Source organism: Lineus longissimus, chromosome 17 (assembly GCF_910592395.1).
Source record: "Lineus longissimus chromosome 17, tnLinLong1.2, whole genome shotgun sequence".
NCBI lineage: Eukaryota > Metazoa > Nemertea > Pilidiophora > Heteronemertea > Lineidae > Lineus > Lineus longissimus.
In genome coordinates, this window is record NC_088324.1 from 9,004,899 (window position 1) to 9,031,694 (window position 26,796).

General features: G+C 42.5%; 1 protein-coding gene across 2 annotated transcripts; it reads right to left on the bottom strand.

Annotated features, from left to right (window-relative positions):
• Nucleotides 1-292: 292 nt before the first annotated feature.
• Nucleotides 293-26,107, bottom strand: LOC135501462 (uncharacterized). 2 transcript variants are annotated; one of them, XM_064793591.1, is made up of 4 exons: nt 25,997-26,107; nt 20,415-21,147; nt 2,817-2,970; nt 293-2,161 (listed from the first exon to the last, which is right to left on the bottom strand). In XM_064793591.1, the coding sequence occupies exons 2-4, from the start codon at nt 20,509-20,511 to the stop codon at nt 2,095-2,097; spliced, it is 318 nt and encodes a 105-aa protein (XP_064649661.1). In that variant the 5' UTR covers nt 20,512-21,147; nt 25,997-26,107; the 3' UTR covers nt 293-2,094. The 2 variants fall into 2 exon arrangements, with proteins under 2 accessions (XP_064649661.1, XP_064649662.1); XM_064793592.1 differs by lacking the exon at nt 25,997-26,107 and adding an exon at nt 24,509-24,571.
• Nucleotides 26,108-26,796: the final 689 nt, after the last annotated feature.

Below are 26,796 nucleotides of genomic sequence, written 5' to 3' on the forward strand. Positions count from 1 at the left end.
ACATGAGTATTCGAATGTACAGATTAGAGTAAAATGTCATCGTCATGCGTTGCCTGGTGTTCCTTCCTTTTCATAGCGTTCATGTATGGTGCGACCAGTGCACCCACGTTTGCAGTGTAGTGCGTTTTAAAAATTGAAGCAGAAAACGAGTTCAAACAGTTCATGTACAAATCTTTATTTATGAATGAAATGTTAACAATGTTTACAGGTTACTCTATTGATACAGCTACATCGACAAATATGTTATAGCTATCATGAACGTATCGCGTTAACGCCCCCCCCCCCCCCCCGATTGATGGTTTATTCTTGTTGATTGACTGTGGAAAAACAACGTATTGTCTTGAAGAACTCCTCCCCTACTTAAGTAGTCCACTTTCGCCACTTTCCTCAAGCAGCAAGTTGAGACTCTCTGACAGGTATTGCCCAAGCAGAAGAGAGCTCTCATGCTTGTTCGGCCCAGAAAGCACGGCCATGATCACATACGGTAGTTTTGATTGGTCAAAACCTGTCACCTCACTAAAAGTCCTACTTGATTTCTGCTTGAGGAAAGTGGCGAATGATCATATTGATGACCGGGGTGGGGTGATCGTGCGTGTGTTACTGTTCGTAGGCTCTGAGATGCAGGCGGGTTGACAATGAAAAACAATACTTAGGTGTCAATTGGTGATGTTAGATAGTACAGAGGTTCAGATGCTGATCCGAGAACGAGAACGATTTTTTCTCTCTGGTTGACGCCATCAAGGCAATTGTTTTGTATTATTAGCTTTTCTGGGCATACCAAACATTCACACCAACTTCTTCTTCAGCGTTCAACCTGCCTAAGTACTATAACCTCAGTCCTGTGGCGGAGATGAAGCGGCTTGTCGCCCGAAGGTCCGGCTGTGTCCCCACAGCTTTTCTTCGACCTTCGTGTCCTTTGGCCAGAATCTATTTCGTAAATCCTGGTACAGGGGACAGTCCTGTAGGATGTGCGTTGGTGTTGCACTGCTGTCTGGCATTGGCATTCTGCTGTGTCTCTTACTCCTATACGTTTAAGATGCCCACGCAGGCCACAGTGGCCTGTTCTTAGACGGTAGATGGTAGTAGCGTCTTTTCGGTCAAGTAGCCACAGCTGATCTGATTGGGGGTGGTGGTTTCCCTGGATTTTCTTCCAGTCATTTCTGCATTTCTGCTTCAGGAGTGTTGTTATTTCTCTGTATGACTGCTTCAAACCAACTGTTTCATTGCATTTCTGACAACAAACAACGCGTGGCGATACATTTCGTCAAAAAGGCCACTTCGTTCTCATATCAAAATCTGAACCTCTATAATCCAGGCTGGTCATCACGAAAACAGTGCTGGTGGTTGAATCGTACTAACTAGAAAAAAAACAAAAACCGAAAGCGCATTGAACATTTGTGTACGTCTCGCCTACTTGATACTGGTATCTCTACTTCAACAATCTTGAAGCAGCTGATCCAAAATGGCGGCCTGAGTTTGCATTCAAGGAATGGCCATCAGTAAATCTAGTTCCGGTCCTGCGCTGGAATCTAGTGGTCTAGAATCGCAATCGTCAGATCAGCATTCGTTGAAACAATCTTAATGTCAAGTTCTCATTGGTGAAGATGGTTGGTTCGATACATTGTGCCCTATGCTTTCGATGTTTTACAATTCCAAATACATATGTACTCAAAATGTATTGAAAACAACGGATTATCTCCGGGGTGTTCGTGACCTACATTGTACAGTACGTTCCTTCATGGAGGTAAAAGGTTCATTTTTGTTCCTGTTAGGAGGAAACTATCTAACTGATAGCTAGATCAAAACTTCTAGGGGTCCATAGTCCTTTTTATATGTATTACAGTGACATAAACTACCCCGTTTACCCGAACATAGTAATGCTGTTTTGATCACAAAAAGGAGTGAGACTACACGATACAACAAGGGAGATTGATTTCATCGTCTGTTGTTTCTATTTGACCTACCACTATAACACAAGTAAATTCCTTTATTAATCGACGCCTAAATTTCTTAACTATTTTAATTATTTCACAAACAAATTATGTTCTTTTTTTATCACAAATAACCCGAGTTATAAAAACACTTGAGAGTCGATTATCCTTCGAGCTGCATATCATCTCGTATTGCGCTGTAGTCCACGTTCCGCACATCTTCATTTAGGCTGCAATGAGAGAATGATGCAAGTAATGTCTCGGACCACCGACCACCGATCTCCGACCTTGACCCCCCAAGTCGATGATTGCCTCTCTGACAGTTCTGAGAGTATTTCTGTTCGTTAGTTGTTGGCTGTCGACATTGACATGAAGATGTTACCTCCTTCGAGGAGAGGATACACAAAATGGGCTGTATAGTGAATCAACTCCGTCACTTGTCTAGATTTCACTCAACAAGAACGGCTACATGTGTCCCTCAATGAGAGGGCGGGGAAAGCTCCCTGGTCAGTGATAGCAAAATTACTTGGTGAGCCCCTTTTGGAGACAGCCTCTGGTCTTTTCGGAGACTACGCCACTGACATCCGTTCTACTTAAGAACGGGTCAGGAAAAAAGAAATAATGCAGTGCCGTTGTGCAGTTATCATGCATGCATCTTTGCTGTATATTGATATATGAATAGTATATGTATTTGTATATCTGTTCACACAACGGCAGTGTTATATTCAGTACGATTTACGCAATTGATAATTTTCAAGTTCAATTACAAATTTTTAAGTTTTAACGGAACGACGAAGCCCTTTAACGGCACAGCCACGGCAGATGTCGAAATCGATAAACAAATGTTCATCAACAACAACTTTTTTACAGGAAACCAATGCTTACTCGATGTTTCTCCTTCTCATCGACTGCTTGTCTCTCTTGTCCAAAAGATGAACTCGGAGTCGTAGAAGGCATATGATGCTGATGATGAGGACGGGGAAGCAGAACACGACAGCTGTGGCTGTTATCACCAGTTTCTCATTTGAAAGTGATGAACCTGAAGAGAGAAATTTTGCAACATTTTAAAATGTTGCTTACGGAATTCATACCGAACTGAGGTAATTTATTTGAGATTATCTATACACCCTCGCGGCGCTTAGTGGGACAACCAATACTGCCAATGAGGTATCGTCTTCCATTACAAAACACTTTAAACTTGATATACACATTTTAGGCAAATCCACCGAGAATTTGTATTCGACATATTTCACACCGACCTAATGGTGCTGATCAGCAGCACGCTTTTGTATAAAATGAGTGGCTGATGAGGTTGCGGCCAATAATAACTTCAGCTCTATTTCATTCTGGACCTCTTCATATCTCTGATGCGACACGCGGTGAGAATCTATTTCGTGGGCACTAAATGCCAGTATATCGACTGGAATGTTATTACGGTTTCCTTGATGAAAGAAAATACGATGTAATATACTTTCTCAGTATTAATAGCTTTTTCTATTCATTTCTCTATTCTATCCTTTGAATGCTGAGGACGATCTCTTGACCATAACTTGACAATGTTATTACATACACTTCCTGGCTCCTGTTTTGGATTGTGACGAATTGGTCCTTTGACATTTCCATCATCGTGTTGGTAAGGTCATTAAAGGGGTTCTCCGTTCGAAGTTACTGATAGGGTCGAGAGAAATAGAAATGCAACTGTACACAATGCCGTAGTGCAGTTGTCATGCAGACGAATATGCTGAAGTATTTGTATATTTGTCGACACAACGGCCTTCTTGAATTTATACACACTATGTATTAACACAGTTTGAAATTTTCAAATTCAATTACAAATTTCAAACCTTAAACGAACGGCGTAGGTCTTTAAGTGATGAGGATATTGCTGGGTTTGTCCACTGGCCGGAAATTGGCTTCTCGGCCGGGGTTCAGGTTGAAAGAGAGCAAGTCCGATCCGTGAATGGATACGTCGTTAATTTATATCAATGTGTCGGCATGTATATGGCTCGTGGCCTAGAGCCTCAGTAGTTCTAGCGAATGCACTAAAGTAATGATACAACAGTTAACTCTCACGGTGATATATAGATCGGTGGCTACATTAAGGCCTGTAACCCGCCGGGTGTAACAGTGTAAATAATGAGGTTGCGCACCCTTCCGTCCTAATGATGCGCAACTTCTGAAAGTTTCGCCATAGAAATGAAAATTTGATTTTTTTTGAAACAGCTCTTGCCTTATGCAATTTCTGTTGTCAAATAAAGCCCGCTCGCACCTCAGCCTAGGTCCCCAAAGTTCGACAGTCTTCAGAGGATCATCAGGGCAACTCATGTTGACATCGACCCCCACGAAACGTCTTTCAATGTAGTCGATTGGCCTAAGGCAAAGACAATGAAATAAACGTTACAAGCAGTTTCTATCATTTGTCTATTCACCCCATCGTGCATACTTCCAGGTTACAATATTGCCAATAGACTGGGTGTGGTCACAGAAATTGTACCAGATCTCTCAGAAAAAAAACTAAGACTTCAAAGATGCGTCTCATCTTACTACAAAAGCTATAAATATATGGTGACTTGATCTTGACTTGCTGGAAGGCCAATCTCGCTTTCAGCTCTAGCTGTCTGTATTACCTTCCTGTTTTATTGTACAGGGTGTGTCTAGTGTACATGTATATCCGCCGCCGACAACAATTTGATGTACAGCGTGTTCAAACAAAACGTCTTTATTTTTTCTTTAGATCCGAAGATGCTGTCTCTACTATGAACCGAGGTCAAAGTAATTTTTGGCGCCGATGACGTCAGATCAGTGGCGGATTTACATCAAATGTTCGTGTTGATTCCCTTTAATCATAATGATCAGTGGTTCTGTTCATCCCGTAACCTTTTCAAAATAACGCCATTACTATCAGCCTTGCTTCAATAACATGGGGGTAAAAACACCGTCTTCAAAATTCAAAGAAAAACCAGCTGATGCGCAAATTACTAGTCTCGTTTCCTTTGTCTGAAAGACGGTTTACGCTCGTGATTCTGCAATTGAAAAGAACTGCAGCTCCGTTTTTCAGTCGAGATGAAAGCAGACGTGAGAGAATAATTTCTGTAATCACGAAAAGTACAAATTATTCCGTGGCACTTTTCATGACAATCATTGATGATTTTATTTAAACATGTCAAAGAATATCAATGCCTAGTACTCTAGTTTCACCAAAATAAGACAATTTCTGAATATATTCAAATTTCAAATATACATTAAAAATGTCAAAATATTTCGAGTTATGCACTTGGTCGTTCAATGTGGTTAGACGGGTTTAGTTTGGGAAGCGGACAATAGGTTGTCGATGGTCATTAGCATCATGTTTCGGCTAGGTCTCTGTATCGGTGTTATTGCAAGAAATTAAGAGGTCTTAGACTGGTGAAACCAGTGTATAAACACAACTGTTACATTGATATCCGTATATTATTGCATTTATCTCGTGCGTTTCTGCCTAAGTGGCACGTTTCTTTTGCAATCAATAGCTACTAAGAAATCCTTTTATCCCTCGTGACTTAAACAAAATAGATCAAAGCCGCCCCCTTTTTATTGCGCTGTTTATCCTGACGCAGAACAACTGTGTCATCCGACCACCGCTTTCTATACGTCAATACCTATATCGGTGATAATTAAAAGGCACAGACTCGCAATTGAGAGGAATAAAGACATGATCGATATAGGTAGAAAAGTATATAATATTGGCAATGCCGTAATCTTTGTCATCGTCATCGTCGTCTTCGTCGTCGTCGTCGTCGTCGTCCTCGTCATCGTCATCATCATCATCATCGACGTTGCCCTCGACCTCGCCCTCGCCCTCTTCATCATTATCATCATCATCATCATCATCCGACATTTGGGCGACCGGTGTAACGTATATCAGTGTTCCCATATTTCAATGTATCACTCATCACTCTCCTTTCACGGATGGCCACATTGTTCTACAGTCTTATGAAAGGGTCAACAGGGTAAATCTTGGTAACATCGACCACAACAAAACAGCTTTCAGGATGGTCGATAACGCCTGAACCGACAAGGGCAATAGTATTGTACGTGTTCACATCAATCAGCCAATTGCTTTAGACTTGTTTGTTGTTTTGACATCGTTCTATCGACGTTATTTCTTGGTTAATCGAATCTGATAGTATTTCAAAACATCAGAATATATTTTTTACCATTATCAATGTATTCGAACAATCAGCCTGTCATATGCCCACGGGATGTTAGTTACTCTTCGTTCCCAGGCTCATCACGAGGAATCATCATTTAAATTTCAAAGTCGAATCCGATTTTCAAAAGAAAGCTGTATACGCTTTGATATCCGCATCAGAGAAACGCTATTGGATTTTATCGAAGATCTATATGTATAATAAGGCAGTATTCATACATAAATGAAAACTGGAAATTAAATAGATGGCCGCGTCTATTTGGCAAGCCGCTCGCCGAACAGGCATCTTTTTTTGTCCTGTTTGGAGAGCCGCTTGCCAAACAGCACTAAAAAAGCCACCCTGTTCGGCCAGCCGGGCTTGCCAAACAGGTAAAAAATCTACCCTGTTTGGCGAGTTGGAGACTTTACTTTAATATTAATGAGTTTGGCTCCCCATTCAGGACAAGAAAAAGTCGCTGTTTGGTAAGCCGGGCTTGCCAAATAGTCACTTCCTAAATAGATTGGTCTGCATGACCGGCTATTGACGTCAGTTTTCCCATTTGTGTTTAATTTCGCATCTGAAACATGACATTTAAGTTCATAAAGACATCAGCATCCTGTTGTAGGATTCCCAAAACCGCACCAGCCGCTTAGTTTGAAGAAAAAAAACCCGAAATGTACTAGGTTGCATGAGAGCTGCATGTAGGATACCATGATGAATGGCGATGAATGCTTCCTCTCAATAACTGCTGTCTTTTGCTATGAGATTCTTTCCAATCAGGCGTGAGAGAAGCGGACAAGTGCCAATACTTGTTTTATGCCAATAGTAGATGATTGTCTTTTGGCCTTATTGATGACTATTAGGATTCACAGCCACTGACTAGGACATTAGGCCGCTTCCATGGAAGAGATTTGTCGGTATGCTCATAGTTTGATGCACCTCTTGTAGAGGACATATTCATTCAGCAGGGGGTAGCTATCAGGGGGGGGCATGGGGACAAATGGCGCCCAGCGGTTGGCAAAAATGTGTTTTTGACCATGATTTTGGCCGAAATATTCAAAAAAAGTCGTCTTGCCATCCCCAGAAAGCATTTGCTCCCTCCCCCTCCCCACCACCAAAAAGCCAGCTACGCCCCTGTTCATTGAACGGGCCGGAAGAGCATTACTCCGTGTTTCGGACGAGCGACGAGCGAGTTTATACCATTAACCTGATAGACTTGTCGCCAGTTGACATCTGCCACGTTTCCTTGAATTAAGTGGTCAAAGTTAAGTGGTGTAAATTCTAGAAGAGTCTTTCGAAAGACACTGGTTCTAGGTTAAGTGCGTGATCAATAGCTTTTAATGGAAAATGTAACCGGTAGATTTATTTGGTCCACTTTCTTGTCCTGAACTCAGAATATCATATAGTTAACATCATTGGCCTACCGCAACTTTTGGAAGAATGCGATGATCGAAATCGGTCATAAATATTGAAGAGCCGCTGATGGAGTGGTCTAGTGCATCTCAGACTCGGACTCTCGATTATCGGCAACGAGCTTCCCGGTCCGAACCCCTCAGCCGACATGAGACTCTCGGCATGTCAAACTTGCCTAACTCCCCCGAGTTGTGTCATGAATGGGTAGCGGCCAGAAATGCTCAAGTTGTAGGTTTACTGAGTGCTTTCAGGGTAGACCTGATGTGAAGTCGAATAAACATCTACCGCGGGTATCATCATACAATACCGTTTCACTTCCACGTTTCTGTGTGGTGTCTCTGTCAGCGGGAGCCGCTGGCTTGAGAAGTTTATACAACGGATGCCCTTGCGCCATGCACCCTGCAATATCGTGCTATTTTCTACATGGCAAGGTGTGCATGCTACCCGAAGAGATTTTCTTTTGGTCATAGTTCGCAAGAATTCTTGATCGCAATCCGGTATTTATCGATATGAGCCGTTTTGGCAAATAAAGCTGCCCTTCGGCTTGGCGATATGGACAACTGTAATTGCTCGCTTGGGAAGGTACTGCGGATGCCCTTGGCGATCTCGAGGAAACTGGTGTTTTCTCTATACGGCAAGGTTTTCACCTCAGAAACGATTGTCTTTCTGCAAAGGCACTTGTGTAAAGTTCATCAGCTAAACCTGATAAGGGCGGTTGACCAGTGCGGAATTTCAGGGTCTGAAAGAATTCGTGCTACCACCTGTTGTTTATAAAGTAGACATTTTACACAAAGTATCTTGTCACAGTGAAAACCGTAACCGGAAGTCCTGTCAGTCGCTTCGAACCAGTTGAAAATGCTGAGATTACAGCGCTGAGTTCAGGAACAAACACATACAGAATCTTTGAAATCTTGCACATTCTGTGCGAACGAATGACGTCATCAATGGTATGACGTCACTGCGCCTCACGACGACGACGTCGAAATTGCCAGGTGACGTCGCCATGATGCCGAGTTGCCGTATTTTCGCGAAATTTTGAAATGCTGTAATTTTCTGTGGACTATTAATCAAGGTAGAGTAACTGTTACTGTCACTATCAATAAGTTAAATGATGTGTTTTTCTCATATGCAATACAATGAACTAGTATTTCTATCATTTAGCAATTTTGCATATGACCCAAGTTTCTAACTTTATTTCAGTCTCACTCTTAGCCAGGCCTTGCATGCAGCGATCGCCCAACAAAAGTTTGCCCATACAAAAACATGAGCGCCGAAAGTCACCGCATCCCAAGTACTGACACAGTTAGTCAAAAGGATAACCGCGATGAAGAGTCGAATCATGGATTCAGATCACGGATTCCCCGGCGACAGGAGCGGGGAGCACTACAGATGATGTGCAGTCAATCACGGATAAAGAGTACCACTGCCGTTTATCCTCTAGACTGTAAGAAGAAAAAAATCGACACGCAGCTACAGCCCATTGACAGCTGCAAAGGAGGTAGAGGATACTGTGTTGGGGCGGGTAATTGTCAGAGGTCAAGGATTCCGTTCCCCTTGTTTCAGAGTGGCCGGCCAAGACGAGCACATTCGAGTAAACTTTCCCCTTGCGCCGACGAAGGCGCAAACTCTGAGAAATGCGATGTAGAGATTGACGATGGATCCCGGGAGTGTCCAGAGTCCAAGATCCCACGGCCAGAGGTGCAGATAGGAAAGCGCAGAAGGCTTCCCCTGAGTACCCTATGGCCCGCCGAATGCCTCCGACCATCTGCGGCATTAGAACCAGTTCCCGACGAGACGGAGATCACACTTCTGGAATACTTCACAGAAATGTCACGAGATTTATTGAAAAGTCGGAACAGCCACATGGAGGATTCTAATGAGAGCAAAGACACGATTTCTTTGATCGAAACAACAGAGAATGAAAAGAGAAATATTCTACAGAGACTGAATGAACGGGGTCCACCCTGCAATATGTCGCCTAGTCCAACTCGGAGTTCGCCAGTCTGTAGCCGAGGCTGGTGTCCCAATGAGATGTAAACAACCAAATAAATGTGATGAAATCAACCGGGCAGCATATTCATATTTTCGAAACTTCTATGCTTGCATGGTTGTGGCATGGTGGTGGTGGTGGTGATGTGTGTTTTGGGATTTCTCATGGTTTGTATGTTGGTATAGTATTCGTCCAACGAGAAATTATTCTTCATAATAGACACATCTCGAAATTCACTACCCGCTGAGGACGAACAATCTGGTTTTCTGCTAAAGAGAATATCCGCAATATAAATTCCATTTACTGTCGATCATTGAATAATTCCCTGCGGAAAGTGGCTTGCCGCGTTCAACAATGCCTGAGGGGCCGTTGATTTAGCATATACGCATTAAGGGTGAAGTGGAAAGGGAGGGGGAAGGTTGAAGGCATTTGAGAATTTTAGGCCCATCCTGTGTACGCGTGCGCTTTGACGGGGGATTGTTTGCGTAGGTACGCAGGGTGTGTTATGGGTGCATGCGTAACAGGCCATGGCCTGCGCCACACTACACCAGGGGTTGGTTTAGGCACCACATCTGATTGCTCCGATGACCCCGTGGAATGACACATATGTCTAAACAGCCTATGATCGATGATCGATCTTTGGGAGATTACTACTCTTCATCATCTGGCTGTGCCTCCCACTGATTAGAAGATATCTACACTCTCAATGAAGGATTTATAATATGTGACCCTCTAAGAGGGTACGGCTAAAGTTAGCAGCTGGTCGTTCCCGAGACGACGCCACCATTTAAGCATTGATGAAGTTGGAAGGAACAAACTATCAAACTAAGTCTGAAAGTTGAGGAAAATAAGCGGGCGAACCAAATATCAACCATATCACAAAAGTAATAAACGAATCACTTGGCAAAGCCATCCTTTAAACTAAGCGGGCAAGCCAAAAATCAGCCAAAAGTAATGAATGATACAATCACTTAGCAAAGCCATCCTTTAAATTGAGTTGCGCGACTGAATGATTTATTGTTAGCTTTGTAAGCGTAATTTATTGCTCGTGATATATGCGACACGGTATCATGATTTATCCATCAGTTTTGGAATATCATAGATGGAACGTGAAGATACATATCATGAGAGGCAGCTAATGGGATGTTTCGGTTGCAAAGTAGGGATCGAGCGCGAGTCTTGTAAGCAGGAAGATCGTGGGCTCAACTCCCGTGAGGATCATTTCTGCTTCGACGTTGGGTTCTTGAGCAAAGTATTTAACCCTAAGGTGATTGGCCCTTTGAATGTGACGTAAAACCGATTGTTCTTCTACATTGTGCCTTTGCTGTGCAAACAAAAGATCCTACTATTAAAAGGAGAAACATGAGTAGTACCCGATGGACTCTTCAAACTTCTTGCCGAACGGCGAACGAGCAGATGTTTTCACTTTTTACTGAAAACCTTATATTTTCATCCCCCTATTGAGCTGATAAAACCACAGGATTCAACTCTATTCGCCAACAATCGAGAGTGTACTCGTCACAGTTTTAGATTTCTCTCAGAATATATTTCCCATTTAAGGGCTCTCGCTGAAGCATTTCATCATTTCAGTGACGAGCATGCACCAAGGCAACGCACTGAGCTGGGTCAATGCAAACCAATGCACTTAGCCCTAATTTCGCCATGCACTCTCAAAATTTCTCCATCTCTTGTCGATCTAAAATCATCTCGATCATCAGCAAAAGGAAACGTGGACGTCCGGACTTCTCAGTTTGGCCAGTAAGTGGGCAAAATTGCTCGCATGGCGTGAAAGCATAGCCCAGATCACATGGCGGAAAAAAACACGCGATTTGATGCTTTCGCGCCTTGGTGATGCTGGCACGGGAGGATGCTGCCTAGCTTCTTCTTCTTCTTCAGCGTTCAACCTGCCTAAGTACTATAACCTCAGTCCTGTGGCGGAGATGAAGCGGCTTGTCGCCCGAAGGTCCGGCTGTGTTCCCCACAGCTTTTCTTCGTGTCCTTTGGCCAGAATCTATTTCGTAAATCCTGGTACAGGGGACAGTCCTGTATGCTGCCTAGCGACTTGAGCGCTATATGAAACTGATTGGATTGGTGGTTGACGTAGACATAATTGTTAGCCTTGGTTCCCAACCAAACATGATGATGCCTTGAAATTTACAACCCTTAAGCAACACAGTTGCAAAATATATTAACACCTAAACCTAATCTTACCACTCTCATACAAATCCCCTTGAATGATAAACTCATCTCATCAGCAAAGGTCAGTGTCAAAAGAAGCCATGGACAGCAGTATCCGGACTTCTCACTCTCGATAATTGTACAAGATTGCCGTGGCATAGTAGCATAGCTAGCTTATGATGTGTCGTATGACATGAAAACACGCGATATCTTGCTACAGCGATCTGGTGATGCTGGCCGGGCTACGATGTTGTCAACCAAATGTTGTAGCCACAGAATGGTTATTGGGCATCACTTTTTTTCTGGAATATTTTTTCAACCAATCATACTGTTGTGGAATTGACAACATCCAACTAGCCCTGTACTTGCTAAAAACCCACCCAATCTTAATTTTACCACTCCAATACCCTATTTACAGAAACTCATCACATCACCAAAACTGCCAAGGGATATAGGGACAACATACGGATTTCTCATGATATAAAGACAGCATAGTATGGATCACATGGCGGGAAAACATGCGATTTGATGCTGGATAACGAGACGTCATCTGGCTTGGTGATGTTGGCTTGGATGCGGCCAAGTAATGTTGTGTATTAACGGGCACAGTTTATTTTGCCTTGGGATACATGTACTTGCCCAACCAATCAAATTGTAGTGAAATCTACAACACCTAAGTATTCTTCTTGTTAACAATATAACCACTTAACCTTAATTTTACCACTTGATTCTACTAGTTCCCTTTTGACAGAAACTCATCTTCGCAGCAAAACTGCAAGGAGAAGGACTTCTCACGCTATTACACGAGATTGCCCCTGCGTGATTGCGCATCCAGGATACACAATGGCGAGGTGCAACGCGATGATCACGGTGATGCCTTGAAATGTTCCATTGAAACCATGCGAGAGTTAATGGATGTCGCTCTTTTTCGGAAGGTACCACTGGGTTAATCACCCAGATGATGAACACCATATACATCACGTTGTATTTATGAGAGGAAAGTTACGCCAGTGTCTGCCATGAACTAAGCCTCTTATATCACCTATTCTAGTCACACACATTCTGCGAATGATGCTGACAAAGCACGAATTTAGGAGCTCGTTTTTTTCTGGCTGATCATAATATATTGCTAAAAGCTAGCAGCGCTAAAGATGTTTACACAAATGATCTGTAAAGATTTCTTCTGGACTGGTGATGCTATATAATTAGCGAAAGTGAAATGATTTCCGTGATATTATTCTGGTGGCCAAGATTATATAGTGCTGTATTTACCTTTTTTACCACCATGTTCTCATGTTCCGTCACATCCGTGTGCATTCTGTCAGTGCAATGATTTGGAAAACCACGTCGTCTAATAGTTGACGCATAATGACGCATGTACATGTAAGCATGCTTGATGTAACGCATGTACGACTCGGGCTGTACATTTTTAAAAATCTGATCGACCTGAGAAAGATTTTGATTGTAAAATATCTCACGACAAAGATTACTTTTTCCAATTTATCGGGAGTTATTTTACTGACCCTGATTCTGGGTTCCAACGCCTAGACGTGTTCGCAATATTTATTGCTTTACCTCTGTTAAGGCAGGAGCAGAGGGGCTAATGTGGCCATCTTCAGGTGACTAATATACACAGTAAGCACCCTGGGTAATGTCCGATTCAGCACTAAATGTATTTCTCGTACAAGTGACCCCTATTGACGACTTCGTGTAACTTTATCTTGCATGCCTAGCTGCTTCCTATATTGTCCCTTTAAACGTATGTTTATACTGAAACTTCATTTGTATACACATTAAACTGAGTACGAGACGCTGATAGCACTTTTTCAATTTTTAATCAAAAATGTGTTAGATCTCACCGCCAAGATAATGCGGTTGACGGCAGCATTATAACCGACTTTGATTTGCTTTTTATACGCTGCGTTACAAGGGGATTGAAAATATCGGTTGAGTTCCTGATCCTAATTCATTGCATTTGAACGAAATCCTGCGTAAGAATTCGACTCAGGCAAATCATTTTACACTTTGCGGTTTCCTTTCGATATTCATTCACGAGCTAAGACTCGACAAAAATAAGATCAGTGTTAATTTACTTTATTCAGCAAAGGTTTGGGGTCGGATTTTGATATTTTCATACCTTTCATTACTGCCGTAAGCGACAGTTCGCTGTGCGAACTATAGTGTAAATGAGTCAAGGATTGATCATAGGCATCACCATTTTGGCTAGAACTTGAAATCCTAAAGCAAGTATTACTCTTTAGGAAGTGACCACTTGGCAAGCCCGGCTTACCAAACAGCGACTTTTTCTTCTCCTGAATGGAGAGCCGAACTCATTAATATTAAAGTAAAGTCTCCAGCTCGCCAAACAGGGTAGATTTTTTACCTGTTTGGCAAGCCCGGCTGGCCGAACAGGGTGGCTTTTTAGTGCTGTTTGGCAAGCGGCTCTCCAAACAGGACAAAAAAAGATGCCTGTTCGGCGAGCGGCTTGCCAAATAGACCCGGCCTACTCTTTAATACAAAGTGAATGCCAAAGTCAAGGTTTAAGGTCAATTCTTTGTTTTTCAAAGAACAAACCCCCGCCCTTTAAATTGGCTTTCACTTCATGTTGAAAGGTTCTAATTGCTTAAGAACTTCACAAGTTCGAGCCAATATGGTGGAGTCTATGGTCAACCCTTTAACGCCCACCGTATGCAGCCGTCAAAAGTAAACCCTGTACACCACTAAATTTCGCTGCACGCCGTAAATTTACATCTTCAAACTTAATCAAAGTAACAGCTCATTGAGACGTTAAATTTTGAACGCGAGTAGCACATGTTCGCCTCCTCTGTCAAAAATGTAAGCTGACTTCAGGGCAAAAGCTGGACCTATTCACCAGTCACACATTGCTCACGTAAATATATTGTCAAGGGATACCGCCACGGTCTTATGTTATCCTTTCGATGATACAAGCTGATTCCGAATCCCATAATCACGTTCGAGGTATCCGCCTTGTCGGCCTGATGATGAGCAAATATCCCATTCATCTAGTACATTATGAACCCCAAGCGTTAGGGGAATCATTTATCGACTTTTAACATTCCCAAGGCAGGAACCGCCAGCGCAAATGACCGCAACCGGAATAGTAAGACCGTTGGATATCTCAATAAAATAACTTGAAGGTCTGGGTGAAATTGCCACGCAGGTCGAGGAGAAGGTCACCCTTCCTACACTCAGAACCATCAGAGGAAAGTCAAGAACCTCCATCCCCTGTTGGTGTAATGGAGTACGGAGCGGAGTGGATGGATCCCAAACTTCAGGGTCGAGATGCCTTCCAACGGATTATCCGGCTTTTATGCATAGGACGGAAAAATAACGCATTCAGCTGATCCGCGAATGAACCACCAGGCATGCCAGACGTAAGGGAATCTCTTATCGGCTATTGACGTCCCAACGGGAATGCAGGGAACGCCATAGTTCTAGACCACTGCAAACGAGAATTTTTGGTCGCATGCGATCAAGGGCGCTTTCGAAAGGGAATGTAAAGTGACATTTTAAAAGGTTTCTGATCTGTTGACTCCCAGCTGAGACGTACCGACCACTCCTTGTAACAATTATACCACCAGGGGACGACTGCTTGATTCCTCTTGAAGTGGAGTCACATATCAAAGAACGTATAGGGTCGCCCGCCCGGAGCTACTTTAATAGGAAGCTCCAGAGCGCATCGCTTTGATTCGAGGGTACCATCATTTGATTCAAGACGTTTGCCTCTGATCGAGTTGCTCTTCGTTTACAAGGAGCTTGACTAGAGGAAAGACAGCCGGTTTCCAATAGAAAGTTATTTGGTCTAAACATCCTGTCACGAGATCATGTTCTTTGAGCCAAGATTGAATTTGACCCTCAAATGAGCGGATAAATACAAACACCGGATCTGAAATCTAGAGAAAACTCAGAGAAAGTCATGATTGAATTCAATTTTTTCACTAGGCGCGGATAGTGTAGAAACAACGCTAATGTCTCCCCGATTTCTCCCAACGCCGTAAGGAAAATGCTGCCCGGCAAGACAGTGATGCCTGTTCAATTTTCTGTCGGCGTGTTTTTGTATTGTCACAAATGGAAATAGGGAAAATAATAACTGGATTTTTTTAATAATAACCACACGATGTGCTATACCGGTAATGAATAATATTTTTTCACTTTTTTAAATTTTGCCGAAATAATGAACCGAGTTTTCGATGTTTTTCTGTATCCAAAATGTGTATTACATTTTGTGGCAGGCGGCATAATGAAGCTTGAATTGAACGGCAGTTTATTTGCTGCGGGCCATGTTTTGGTGATGTTTTTATCAGTTCTCTGTGAAGCCCAGTGAGTAATGAACAAATTACAGCTTATGCTGCAGGCCTTGATTCAAGACCATGATTCAAGACCTTGATTCAAGACCATTGCCATCGGAGAGTCAGTTTGAATGGATTGGAATTTGCCCCGCCCATCCCGCAATTAAATGAACTAGTGTGTTTTTGCCTTTTGGTCAAAGATTATTTTGGTTGGGTGTGGTGAAATACACAACTAAATCAGATAATCGCACCAGATCTTGGACAATAATGCTCGGTTTTAGGAAACAATTACCATGGAGACACTCGTGTGTTCCCAAACACATGGGAAAATGCAGTATACGCAGTTGAAGCGAAAGGATGCCTATTGTAAGAATAGATCTCCTTTGAAGACAATGCTATGCCAATTTCTCGCCGCAAAAATAGCCTTTAAATATACAACTACATTGTATCCGGGTCCCATCTTATCCGATAATGTTTAAATGTGAATAACAAAATAGGATTACTTGGCAGGTGTACTGAGGAACATCTCAATTCTACTACCGGATATTGCGGTTTCTTTGTAGATTACCCCGATTAAAGAAATTCAATTATACCTCAGCTATTGACACTTTTGCTACTGAGCCAACTGTGGTGATAATTAAAAGCTAAATCTGTCGATGTACCCGTAGCCTGCAGCTGAGGAAAGGCATTTTGACTTTCTTTTTGGTAAAGCTGCTTTTCTCTATGGCAACAGCAAAGCACTGCTTCACCCTATGATATAGATTTCAAGGAATCAAGAAAATATGGAATCCTAAGAAATAAAATTGGACTGTAGTTCTTTTTTTCTTTTCTGGAATACGATTGTTCACATCGGCCGCAATCTCCAAAGATATGCGAATGGAAAAAACAGAGGGTGTGAACAACTTGCAGGGGCGTAGCATTAGCGGCGAGGGGGGGGGCAGCGAGCAAATCCTCCCTCAGGAACCACCAAAAAAATGTGTTTTTGACCGTAATTTTGGCCGATAATTTGTCAAAAAGTGTCATTTTGTCCCCCAGATACGGTATTCGGTGGCCGTGGCGTCGTTGCCTCGGCCTTTGTGTCGGATTCGTGGTAATAAATGAAGTGGTCTCATATCGGTGAAACTTTAGCTGAAAACCTTGCTCGCTAACAAGATCATGCTTGGTCAGAGATCAACATGGAGAAACATTGCAAACCCTGATTGATTATTGAAGGATATTCAATTTCTCAACTGACAACGCGCAATTGGGTTATCTTGCCGTCTCCTTGCCAATACTCTACAGCCCGACATTCAAAATTGTGATGTTTCCGTAGTCTTCGACTTATCATGAACGGAAAGCACTTGGACGGGTAGTCGGCCGGTTTACTTGGCATGGGGCGCATACATGAGCATATGACTTGATGATCGCACTGACTTTCGTACGTCCTCGTTCGTCATAGGGATTGCAAAACCTGCCTATTGGGACCTGACAATCTTCCAGCCTATCATCATTCTTAAATGAATACCGGTAATTTGTATATGTTTAAAAATAAAAGCCACGGCAATGTAATTGGACCATGCACTCAGACGTAGCGTGACCCATAGTGACGATTGGCGCCATGTAATCCGATCCAGAGGTCAGACGATACGAAGATAACATCATCTCTAGGGAATTTCGGCGTTTCTTCGAGTAAGTTCGTCCTTTACATTCATCCCTCCTCGAACGCCATGATCGAATGTAAGTATGGGGGGGGGGGGGTCAAATCTTCGTTGCTGTTAGTTATAACTGCAAGTGCAGGGGTAGTAGTAGCCGACAAGAAATCTACATTGGCTGTGTTTCCATGGTGGCGGCGTGATCGCAAAAACAACACGTGGAAGACAATGAAATATCGTCTGGGTACATTGGAGCTTCCTGTACATGTATACCAGGTAGGTTGATTGGCGCCGGGACTTGACCCCTGTGTCTGGATACGTAGCGGGCGCACTGATATTTCTTCGGCAAGATTACTGTTTCGCATGTTTAATGGCCCATATTTAAAACGCGCTTCGCCATCAAAACTGCATTTCGTTTTTCTTTGACCATTAGTAATTACGAACGGCGTAACGTCCAAATCCAAATGCTAACCTCTGAATAGCATTCCGCGAAGATGATGTCACTGCAGCTGCTGCCCTCTATTTCCCCATCGCTGAATTACAGGCAATGTCGGACAAACATGCGGTTTCGTAATGGATTCAGGCTTTCTAACTAGGGCAGTTAGATTCAATCTGGCACATGTCCGAGTGTTGGAAATACTACATAATTGTTCTGAATATTTCTCTCTCTGACTCTATGATATCATTCATGCTAAAAACAATGCAGGGTCAAAGATAATTGACTTTGAAATAAGCTCAAATGCGTAGAAATAAGTGTCGATGTCCGACTGTCACGTGACTAAAACGTCATCAATATCTTATGCAAATGACCTTGTGAGCTATAAATAGTAACTTCGCGAAATGCTATTTAACACAACAAGCTGGTGTGCGGTCAGCTGGAGGGGAAGACTTCAAATTCAGATTTGGTCCCCCATGAGATGCCTGACTGATCGACTCTCCGCTATTCGAGGAGCCATAGGCAGCCTGGTTACATTTGTGTCTGAGATCGACTTCACCACCCCTTATTAAAGGGGGACTATAGGCAGGAGCTTGGGAGTTAAATCGGTGTTCTCTATAATGTGACATTGCGCACGGTTGGAGTACGGGATCTGGTTTTAGCTCAGTGATGAAACTATTCCTTATACAAGCATGACTGATAGTGCTGTCGCAATGTTAGGCACATGTATAGAGACACCTATCGATGACCTTGTGTAACTTAATATCACCCACGTGGCTCCTACCTACGCTGAGTATTCTTTTAATCTGCCATACAAAATCCATTAATTCTAAAAAAGTGTTTACCTGTTGAACGCCATACACCAATTACAACCATCAGGAACGTGGAGGGATAAATGATGTATGACTTTATTCTAATTCGCTGTGATGCATTTATCGACGATTCAATGTGCCTTGGGGCAATGGCGTTGACATTCGCTTGAAGCAGTTCGAGAAACATCAGTCATCATTGTTCATGATGCAGAATATGTCAAATGATATTTGATTCGTTGGCCCACCGTGTACATGCACATGCATGGCATGATATGCCCGCAAGTTGACGACCATCCTCTCCCCTCAACCTCGGCGAAGTGACTCGTCGGTTTCGGCCTACATTTCAGCTCCACCCTCCCTGAATTTAGCTGCATCTACATGTAATATTTTGTTGATTTTAACTACAAAAGCATGTCTTATAATCCAAAGTTCCTTTTTAAAAAAAAACAATACCTAAAGCTATAGAACATGGGAAGCTAATGTAAGCGCCCTACAAATGATTCTTTTATACAATTTTGATCCTTTCTAACTGGATGATTTTCTTCGATAATAAGTTAAAAAGACAGCGTGTTTCTTTATGCGCGCATCTCTGGGCCTTGGGCAATCAGTGTGCGCATCTCGGAGATGTTTTGCGTCACAATTCCCTCAGACGGATTTCTGATTAAAGCCCACTCATGTCGAATTTCAATGCCGCAATTATTTACCTGGCTCTCCATTGATCAATCTGACTTACGGCAATCGTTCGAAAGGTCATCATTTAGAGTTATCTATAGTTTCATTTTTAAACCTTATCTCATTTGATTGATATGTTTCGGTTCAATGTGTTATTGTATATCAAGAGGAAAAGAGCAATCAGATTTACCCTTACTTTATCTTTGGGAAAGAAGTTGCTTTACGTGATATGCTTGGTTTGTAAAGTCTCACTTTATATCCGCAAAGACAAGAAACATCAATTTGGACAATAAATTGCTGCTATATATATTGATCAGGAGATTTTAAACTTCTACACCTTATTTATAAACCAACACACAATGCACTGTGGACAATACAGTGCTAAACGTGTCGTTGTCCGTTATCGCCTGTCATTGTTATGATGGGTCGTCATTCCCCAGCGGCATTTTTGTATCGGCTATACATTGACGGCAACGAAATGTTCACTCCTTTACCCAAATTAACTAGAAGGAAGTGACTACTTGGCAAGCCCGGCTTACCAAACAGCGACTTTTTCTTCTCCTGAATGGAGAGCCGAACTCATTAATATTAAAGTAAAGTCTCCAGCTCGCCAAACAGGGTAGATTTTTTACCTGTTTGGCAAGCCCGGCTGGCCGAACAGGGTAACTTTTTAGTGCTGTTTGGCAAGCGGCTCTCCAAACAGGACAAAAAAAGATGCCTGTTCGGCGAGCGGCTTGCCAAATAGACCCGGCCTAACTAGAATGTGGCGGGACATATATGGGAGTGCGTGTTCTTCTTGTCTGTATAGCCCTCTCTTGTAAAAAGGGTAAACGGAAATGTAGAAAACCATAGTTTTAACATTATTTACTCACCTGGATGGGACCCGGCATGGGTGGAAACGGTCGGGTTTGCTGTCACCGCCGTTGTCGTGAGGTTCAAGGTGAACTGTGTATAGTTCAACATCGGCATTTCTAAAGTTCCAACTGCCTAGTAGACTGAGAAATTCCCTATCGGTGTTAGCTTATAAATGCTGCGTGTCAAGGTTAGTTTTGCACCAGTAAAAACTTATCACGTGATGATGTACTTCCGGTGCCAGTTAGATCCGCCATTTTGTTGTATACAGTCCCGGGCAAAAATATCCGAATCCGATCCCTTTGAAAACTAGATCTGATTAATTTGATCCGATTTTAGTGAGACATATTATTTTTTATTCCAATGCAAATGAAAGGTAATACAGACAATTATTTTCAATGACGGAATCGTATATTGTGCGTATCAAAAACGACATTGAATTCACTCGCTATAGCCTTTCGAATCAATGATGGATCAATTAGGAAATGAATTGTCAGGAATTTGATAATCCGTTCCGCGGTAGTATATTTTGCGTCTGACCGTATATCGATCTTGAATTCCCAATACGTTACGAGCGACTGACGCCTACTACTTCCATTCTGGGTTAGAGGTGTCTTTACCAGGGTCAGGTTCGAAGGTGACAGCTTGTCTTGATATCTGTCGTAGCTTATACCGTCTAGTACTTGTTTGTCGGGAGGAGCGCAGTTCTTCTCTTGTCCCGGAAAAATTTAGGTCAACTTCGAATCCATCGACCTGCAACGATAAGATTTTTGAAATGGTAAGCAATTCCGTCAAAAATGGACTCTAAATTTTTTGAAAACTAGTACAAGTGTCGGTGCCTAGTGGCCAATTTAGGCATTCTTCCCTCCCTTGCTGAATTCACTGACCTTCTTCACCCTAAAACTCTTGTTGATCAGAACTATAATCCCCGTTGACGGGAGCACTCAGAATATCAAATTTGCAGAAAACTTAAGCTATATGCTTCATTGATACAACTCCTCTAATTAAGCTGAAAGGCGAATTCGCTGGCTCGCAAATAATTGATAAAGACCCAAAAAACAACGCCATAAACGCAAAAACCGCTCGATGATAAGAGAAAACAAGATGTTCCATGTTGCAGAGGGCTAATCTTTCCGCACAGCAGTATGATAAGATGCGCTGCAAAGAATGGGTTTGCTTCGATAAATCGATGAAAATAGGCACTCGTGGCCAAGTGTAGCAAATTTGCCAGATGATCACCAATAATTGACTTCGTTATTACGCCTAGTGCATTTTTAGTGTATATAACATGGAATAAGCTACCTTCGATGATATTTAAGCATTCGGCACTATTCAAGAGGTTTTTTTTGTTGCCGAGAGCCTGGTAGTCACCTAATCATTCATAGCCAATCAGATATCTTAAGATATTATTTTTAAACTATATAATCGGAGAGGCAAGAACGAAGATGGCCGTGCATGGTCTAATGCGGGTGGTCTACAAGCCAGTAGTGAGTTCACGCAAATCCCCCGAAACGCCAACAAGAACGCCTGTCCCATTATTGGACACCATGATCAGGAGCGCGAACAATGAGATAGTTGTTCGCGTTGGCGTTTCGGGGGCTTGCGAAAACTCCCTAGTTTCCCGTATCGTCCCCGCATCGTCCCCGTGTATTCGGGAACGACACTGAAAGCCAGAGGAAAACCTGCATAAGATTGGAATAATGGCGACATGTTCGTGTCCTTATTTTGCATCAAGTGAATCGTCTTGGCATGCCTTTATCGCTGATAAGTGCGACAAAAGAAAGATCACTCGTCTGCGGGTGAAGCCAGTAAACATCACTGGTGTCGCAGGTCGCTGCGAGCACCGATTTTACGCCGACACCTGCGTTCACCAAATCGTTAATTTGCGGGGCGCTTAATGCTTTCTCCGCTGCTAAGATACCATCACATAAGCCGTGGTTGATGTGTTCCTTTGAACCTTGATATATTGATAGGCCTAGAAGTTACAGAACCTGTTGCCATAACGACTGGCCCATGGTTATTGCAGTGCGGTGTAGTATAAGGTGTCGACCTGCCCTTTTGTGGTAAAGCCTGTCTTTTCGTGTATATGCGGTCTAGTCTTGGCGCTTCGCAGTATGAACCCAACACTACTTGTAATCGATGCCTCTGCCTGAGACTTGAAGTCCACGGTCTCACGAGGCGTGACCATTGATATCTGCCAAAGAAACTTTCAACGACCACGCGTTCCAGGAAAGAAGCAAAGTCGATAGTTGCTGTTGCTGCTTTTGTATAAGCATTTTGGCCAAGACTAACGATTTTCGATTTCACACACTTAGGCTGTCATGACGCCGCGCATGTAGGCGAAACAATACAAGGCTTTACATGGACATGGCTATAGCTTTTGTCGGCCAACCCAGTCATGGGTACAGCTTTCGTAGGCCAACTCAATGAGCTTCTGCAGGCCAGCGCAGTCATGGCGGTGGAGCTGTAGCTTTGTCGGCCAATGCAGTCATTGCTGTAGCATTTCTAGTCAAACGCAGCCATCAACATGCATATGTAGCTATTGTAGGTTGAGACTGTAGGTTTAGTAGGCCAACGCATTCATGGCTGAAACTTTTGTAGGTCAGCACAGTTTCAGCTAAAGGTTTTGTAGGTCAACGCGTTCATGGCAGTAACTTATGTAGGCCAGTCGCAGTTAAGGCGATACTATATCGTCTTTCGTACTTACATATGTAGTTGCAGGAGGATTCGGGGATTTCTTTTTTTTATTCGTGCATGAAATGTCATTTACACGATTCGACATTCGTCGTTCGTGGCTCCTAAGGCTTGCGAAACCTGACTACTATATCGATAAGATAAATGCAGGTACTGTATTAAGAGTAAGAAAATCGTGTTTTCTCATGGAATTTGTCGTGATAGTATATCGATACTATAAAATTACAAGTCTCTCATCAAATCTTCCACGAATTCAATTCCATAAATGGCCTATTCTGTCCATTTCTTAAACGGCTATTCTCAATTTATTAGTTTTCAATAAGTTACCAATGCCCGGGGCTCTCGTATATAACTCATAGAATTGAAGGCAATCACGGCTTATAGGCAGAATCCTGCCGCAGTGGGAATTATGGAGACAAGGCTACGTCGATATATTTAGGTGGCGATGTGTAGAAAGCAGTCATCGATGTGCGAAACGAAACGAAATCGTCGAAATGGAATGAAAACCGGCGAAATGCACTCTTCGAATGGTAGAGGACCCGTTTATATAGCAAGTAGGCCTAAGGAAATTCGGAACTTGGTGGTAACTATAAGTGCCTCAGGTGCGCAGCGATCCGTTCTGTTCGTCTACTAGACGAACTTCAGTTATGGTATCGGAATGTTCTATCATTTGGAAAGGCCCATTTCCAATTTCGTTTCGCGGACGATTTCGTCATTACGTTTTCCCCCCTAACATCGCTATTAAAAGAATTCAGGCCTCGCCCACTGCACGGCCCGCTCGCACCTACAGTAGGCCTAAGTCCCCATTGTTCTAGAGTCTTATCTAATGGTCATCAGGGCAAATCTTAATAACGTCGACCCCCACTAAACATCTTTTAGGGTGGTCGATATGCCTACACCGGCCAGGGCAAGTAAACATGATTGTCGATTTCATTTCATTTCGACATTTCATTCTGTGGAATATAAGTATCTTAGTTTCGTATCGACATTTCGTTTGGAATTTGATGAAGCGAGCTTTGAAGTCATAATGATCATCAGTTCATTTGTCAGATGAATGTACTCTACTGAGTTCCATCGCTATAAGACTGGTTGACTGCTTACAAAGAAATCGAAAATAAGGGCAAGCTAGGACATGACGTTATGACCATCGGACAAATTGTTGGTGTCGCCAACCCACTGTCTGTCCAAATTGAACTTGTTAAATGGCATCAAACAGCCATTTACGAATATGGTATTTAGTTAGAATTGCATATTATCTAGAATCGGTCCTAAATCGCTGAAACTAGAATAACTCTACGCAGACATATACCAAATATGTACGGCAATTCGGAAAAGGCGCCAGTCTGTTAAAAACTGTCGCAAAACTAAACCAAATTCAAAAGACATGTCAATATTGTTGATGATGCAGTAATAAACTTACCGCTATCCATCGATCAAACGGCGATCAACAGAAGCCGAGTAAATTTAACCTAAAAAATATAAATGCATTTCTTAATCTTTAATCGGCGTAGCTATTCTGGGCACGAGATTTCGTATCAAACCATTTAAACGATTGATGGGAGAAGCTTCTGATGACATCGTCTCAATTGCTACTCGTGCTTCTCAATGATTAATTAGAGTGTTAACGGAAGTTGGCAGTTCTTAACAAGAAAACGCTTTCTAATTGATTAAAGAAACGGAGCACTGAAAGAGCATATTAGTAAAAATGTGGTTTGAAATCGAGTTGAAAACGTTAATTGAAAATTGCCGCTTTATTGCACGACATAAAAGCCAACGAGAATCCGGTTTAAATATACACAAACCTACTAAGACAAGGGAATTATAGGTAAAACTAGTACCCAAAATTCCAAATACTTCAAACAAGACGCTCAGTTTCTTAACTACAGATCAAGTTTGAATGCATTGTTTCAAAGAAAGACAAATAAGAAAGTTGGATTTCGTATATAACAGTGCACGATTTTGATTTCGGAAGTCAACGCTTAACAGGAATTCGGCTTATCTGACGCAAGACCTTATATGTCTTTCCTGAAACACATTGGTTTACAATGTTTTAATTTTATTATCTACTAGGTATGAACTCGTTTGGAACAGAGAGGGTTTTGTGGAGAGACAATTACTCTTTTGGTTGCCTTGGTATGAAATGTCGCCTTGCAACTTGCCGATGTTTATACGTCCAATAACATTTTCAAATTGTGGTATTAAGAGAAATATAGTGGGAACTCGGTTACCATAGTTTCTGCGCAGGCAGATTCACCTTCTTTGTTTGTACTTGAAGCTCTTTGATGGTGTCTTATACACGGAACCATTTTGATCACAATTGCGGTGCATCGGTACAATAGAGAGGTTCATAATTTGATGTGAGAAAGTGAACTAGTGCGAGGTGAAATTTTGACGCGGATATCGCAATGCCTCACAGTAAAAAAGTGGTGTGACTCTGCACGAAAAAACGGTGTTACTTAGCGTCCATCACCGATTAACAGTTTTCAGGACCGGCGAACACTGATTTACGGCGGAACTGTCACACTGAAAGTCGGTGGCCCTGGTCACATCAACACCATAAATGAATGTAGAATATAAAGATCACCGTAAAGTGGCTATAGGATAAAGCTAGGAATATTTAAAAACACTTCAGTTTCATCGATCTAAGATCTAAGATCTTTTATGAATATTGTAATCTAGCCCCAAATATGTACATGTAGATGGTCGTTAAATGTCATTCAGCGTGTTTAAATTGTAGTACATAGGTTGACGACATCAGCTAGTCCATTGTTTCGGCCTGACCTTTGCATCGATTATCTTGTAACTTGTCCAGTGGTCTTATACAGGTGAAACTAGAGTATAAACCTGCAAATAGTTTCAAGCAACTAAGTATTAATGATCTGCTAAGATTTAAAAATGTCTTACTCACCTTATAAATGTAAAGAGATTACAAACAAGTGTTCTTCGAAGAAATCAGTCAAAACAATCCTACTCACTAGATCCTGCTATGCTACACACACGCCATACCCGTCAGGTTGTTCTCAGTCTTACTGTTCGATGAGAGAGATGGAGAGATTTGCCGCGTGGTATAAGGTATCAATTTGCGTCCCCTCTCGGACGATTATTAAACCAAGCAATGTCAGCAATAGCAGGAACATTTAGATGAATCTGATGTTTGCGATGGTGATGAGGAAGCGTGATTGATTCATTTTTGGAAGTGACTACTTGGCAAGCCCGGCTTACCAAACAGCGACTTTTTCTTGTCCTGAATGGAGAGCCGAACTCATTAATATCAAAGTAAAGTCTCCAGCTCGCCAAACAGGGTAGATATTTTACCTGTTTGGCAAGCCCGGCTGGCCGAACAGGGTGGCTTTTTAGTGCTGTTTGGCAAGCGGCTTTCCAAACAGGACAAAAAGAGATGCCTGTTCGGCGAGCGGCTTGCCAAATAGACCCGGCCTTCATTTTTACCAACGGATGAAGGTGCACCTGTTGCGAATTGGATCAAAAGCGGGTTTGACATGTTTGAATCTATCTGTAACATCTTGAACGCTTATCGACGAACCTTCATTGGTGCTGTTGTGCACGACAAGTTTTGGCTGGACTGTCAAGTCTTGTTCAGTTTTGGGTAGTCCCGTCGAAGGGTATCGGGTCCGTGCTAATAAACATTGCTTTAAGGACCATTGCATCGAATGGCGCTAGACTGGGGTTTATGGTTGAGGGAGTGTGATT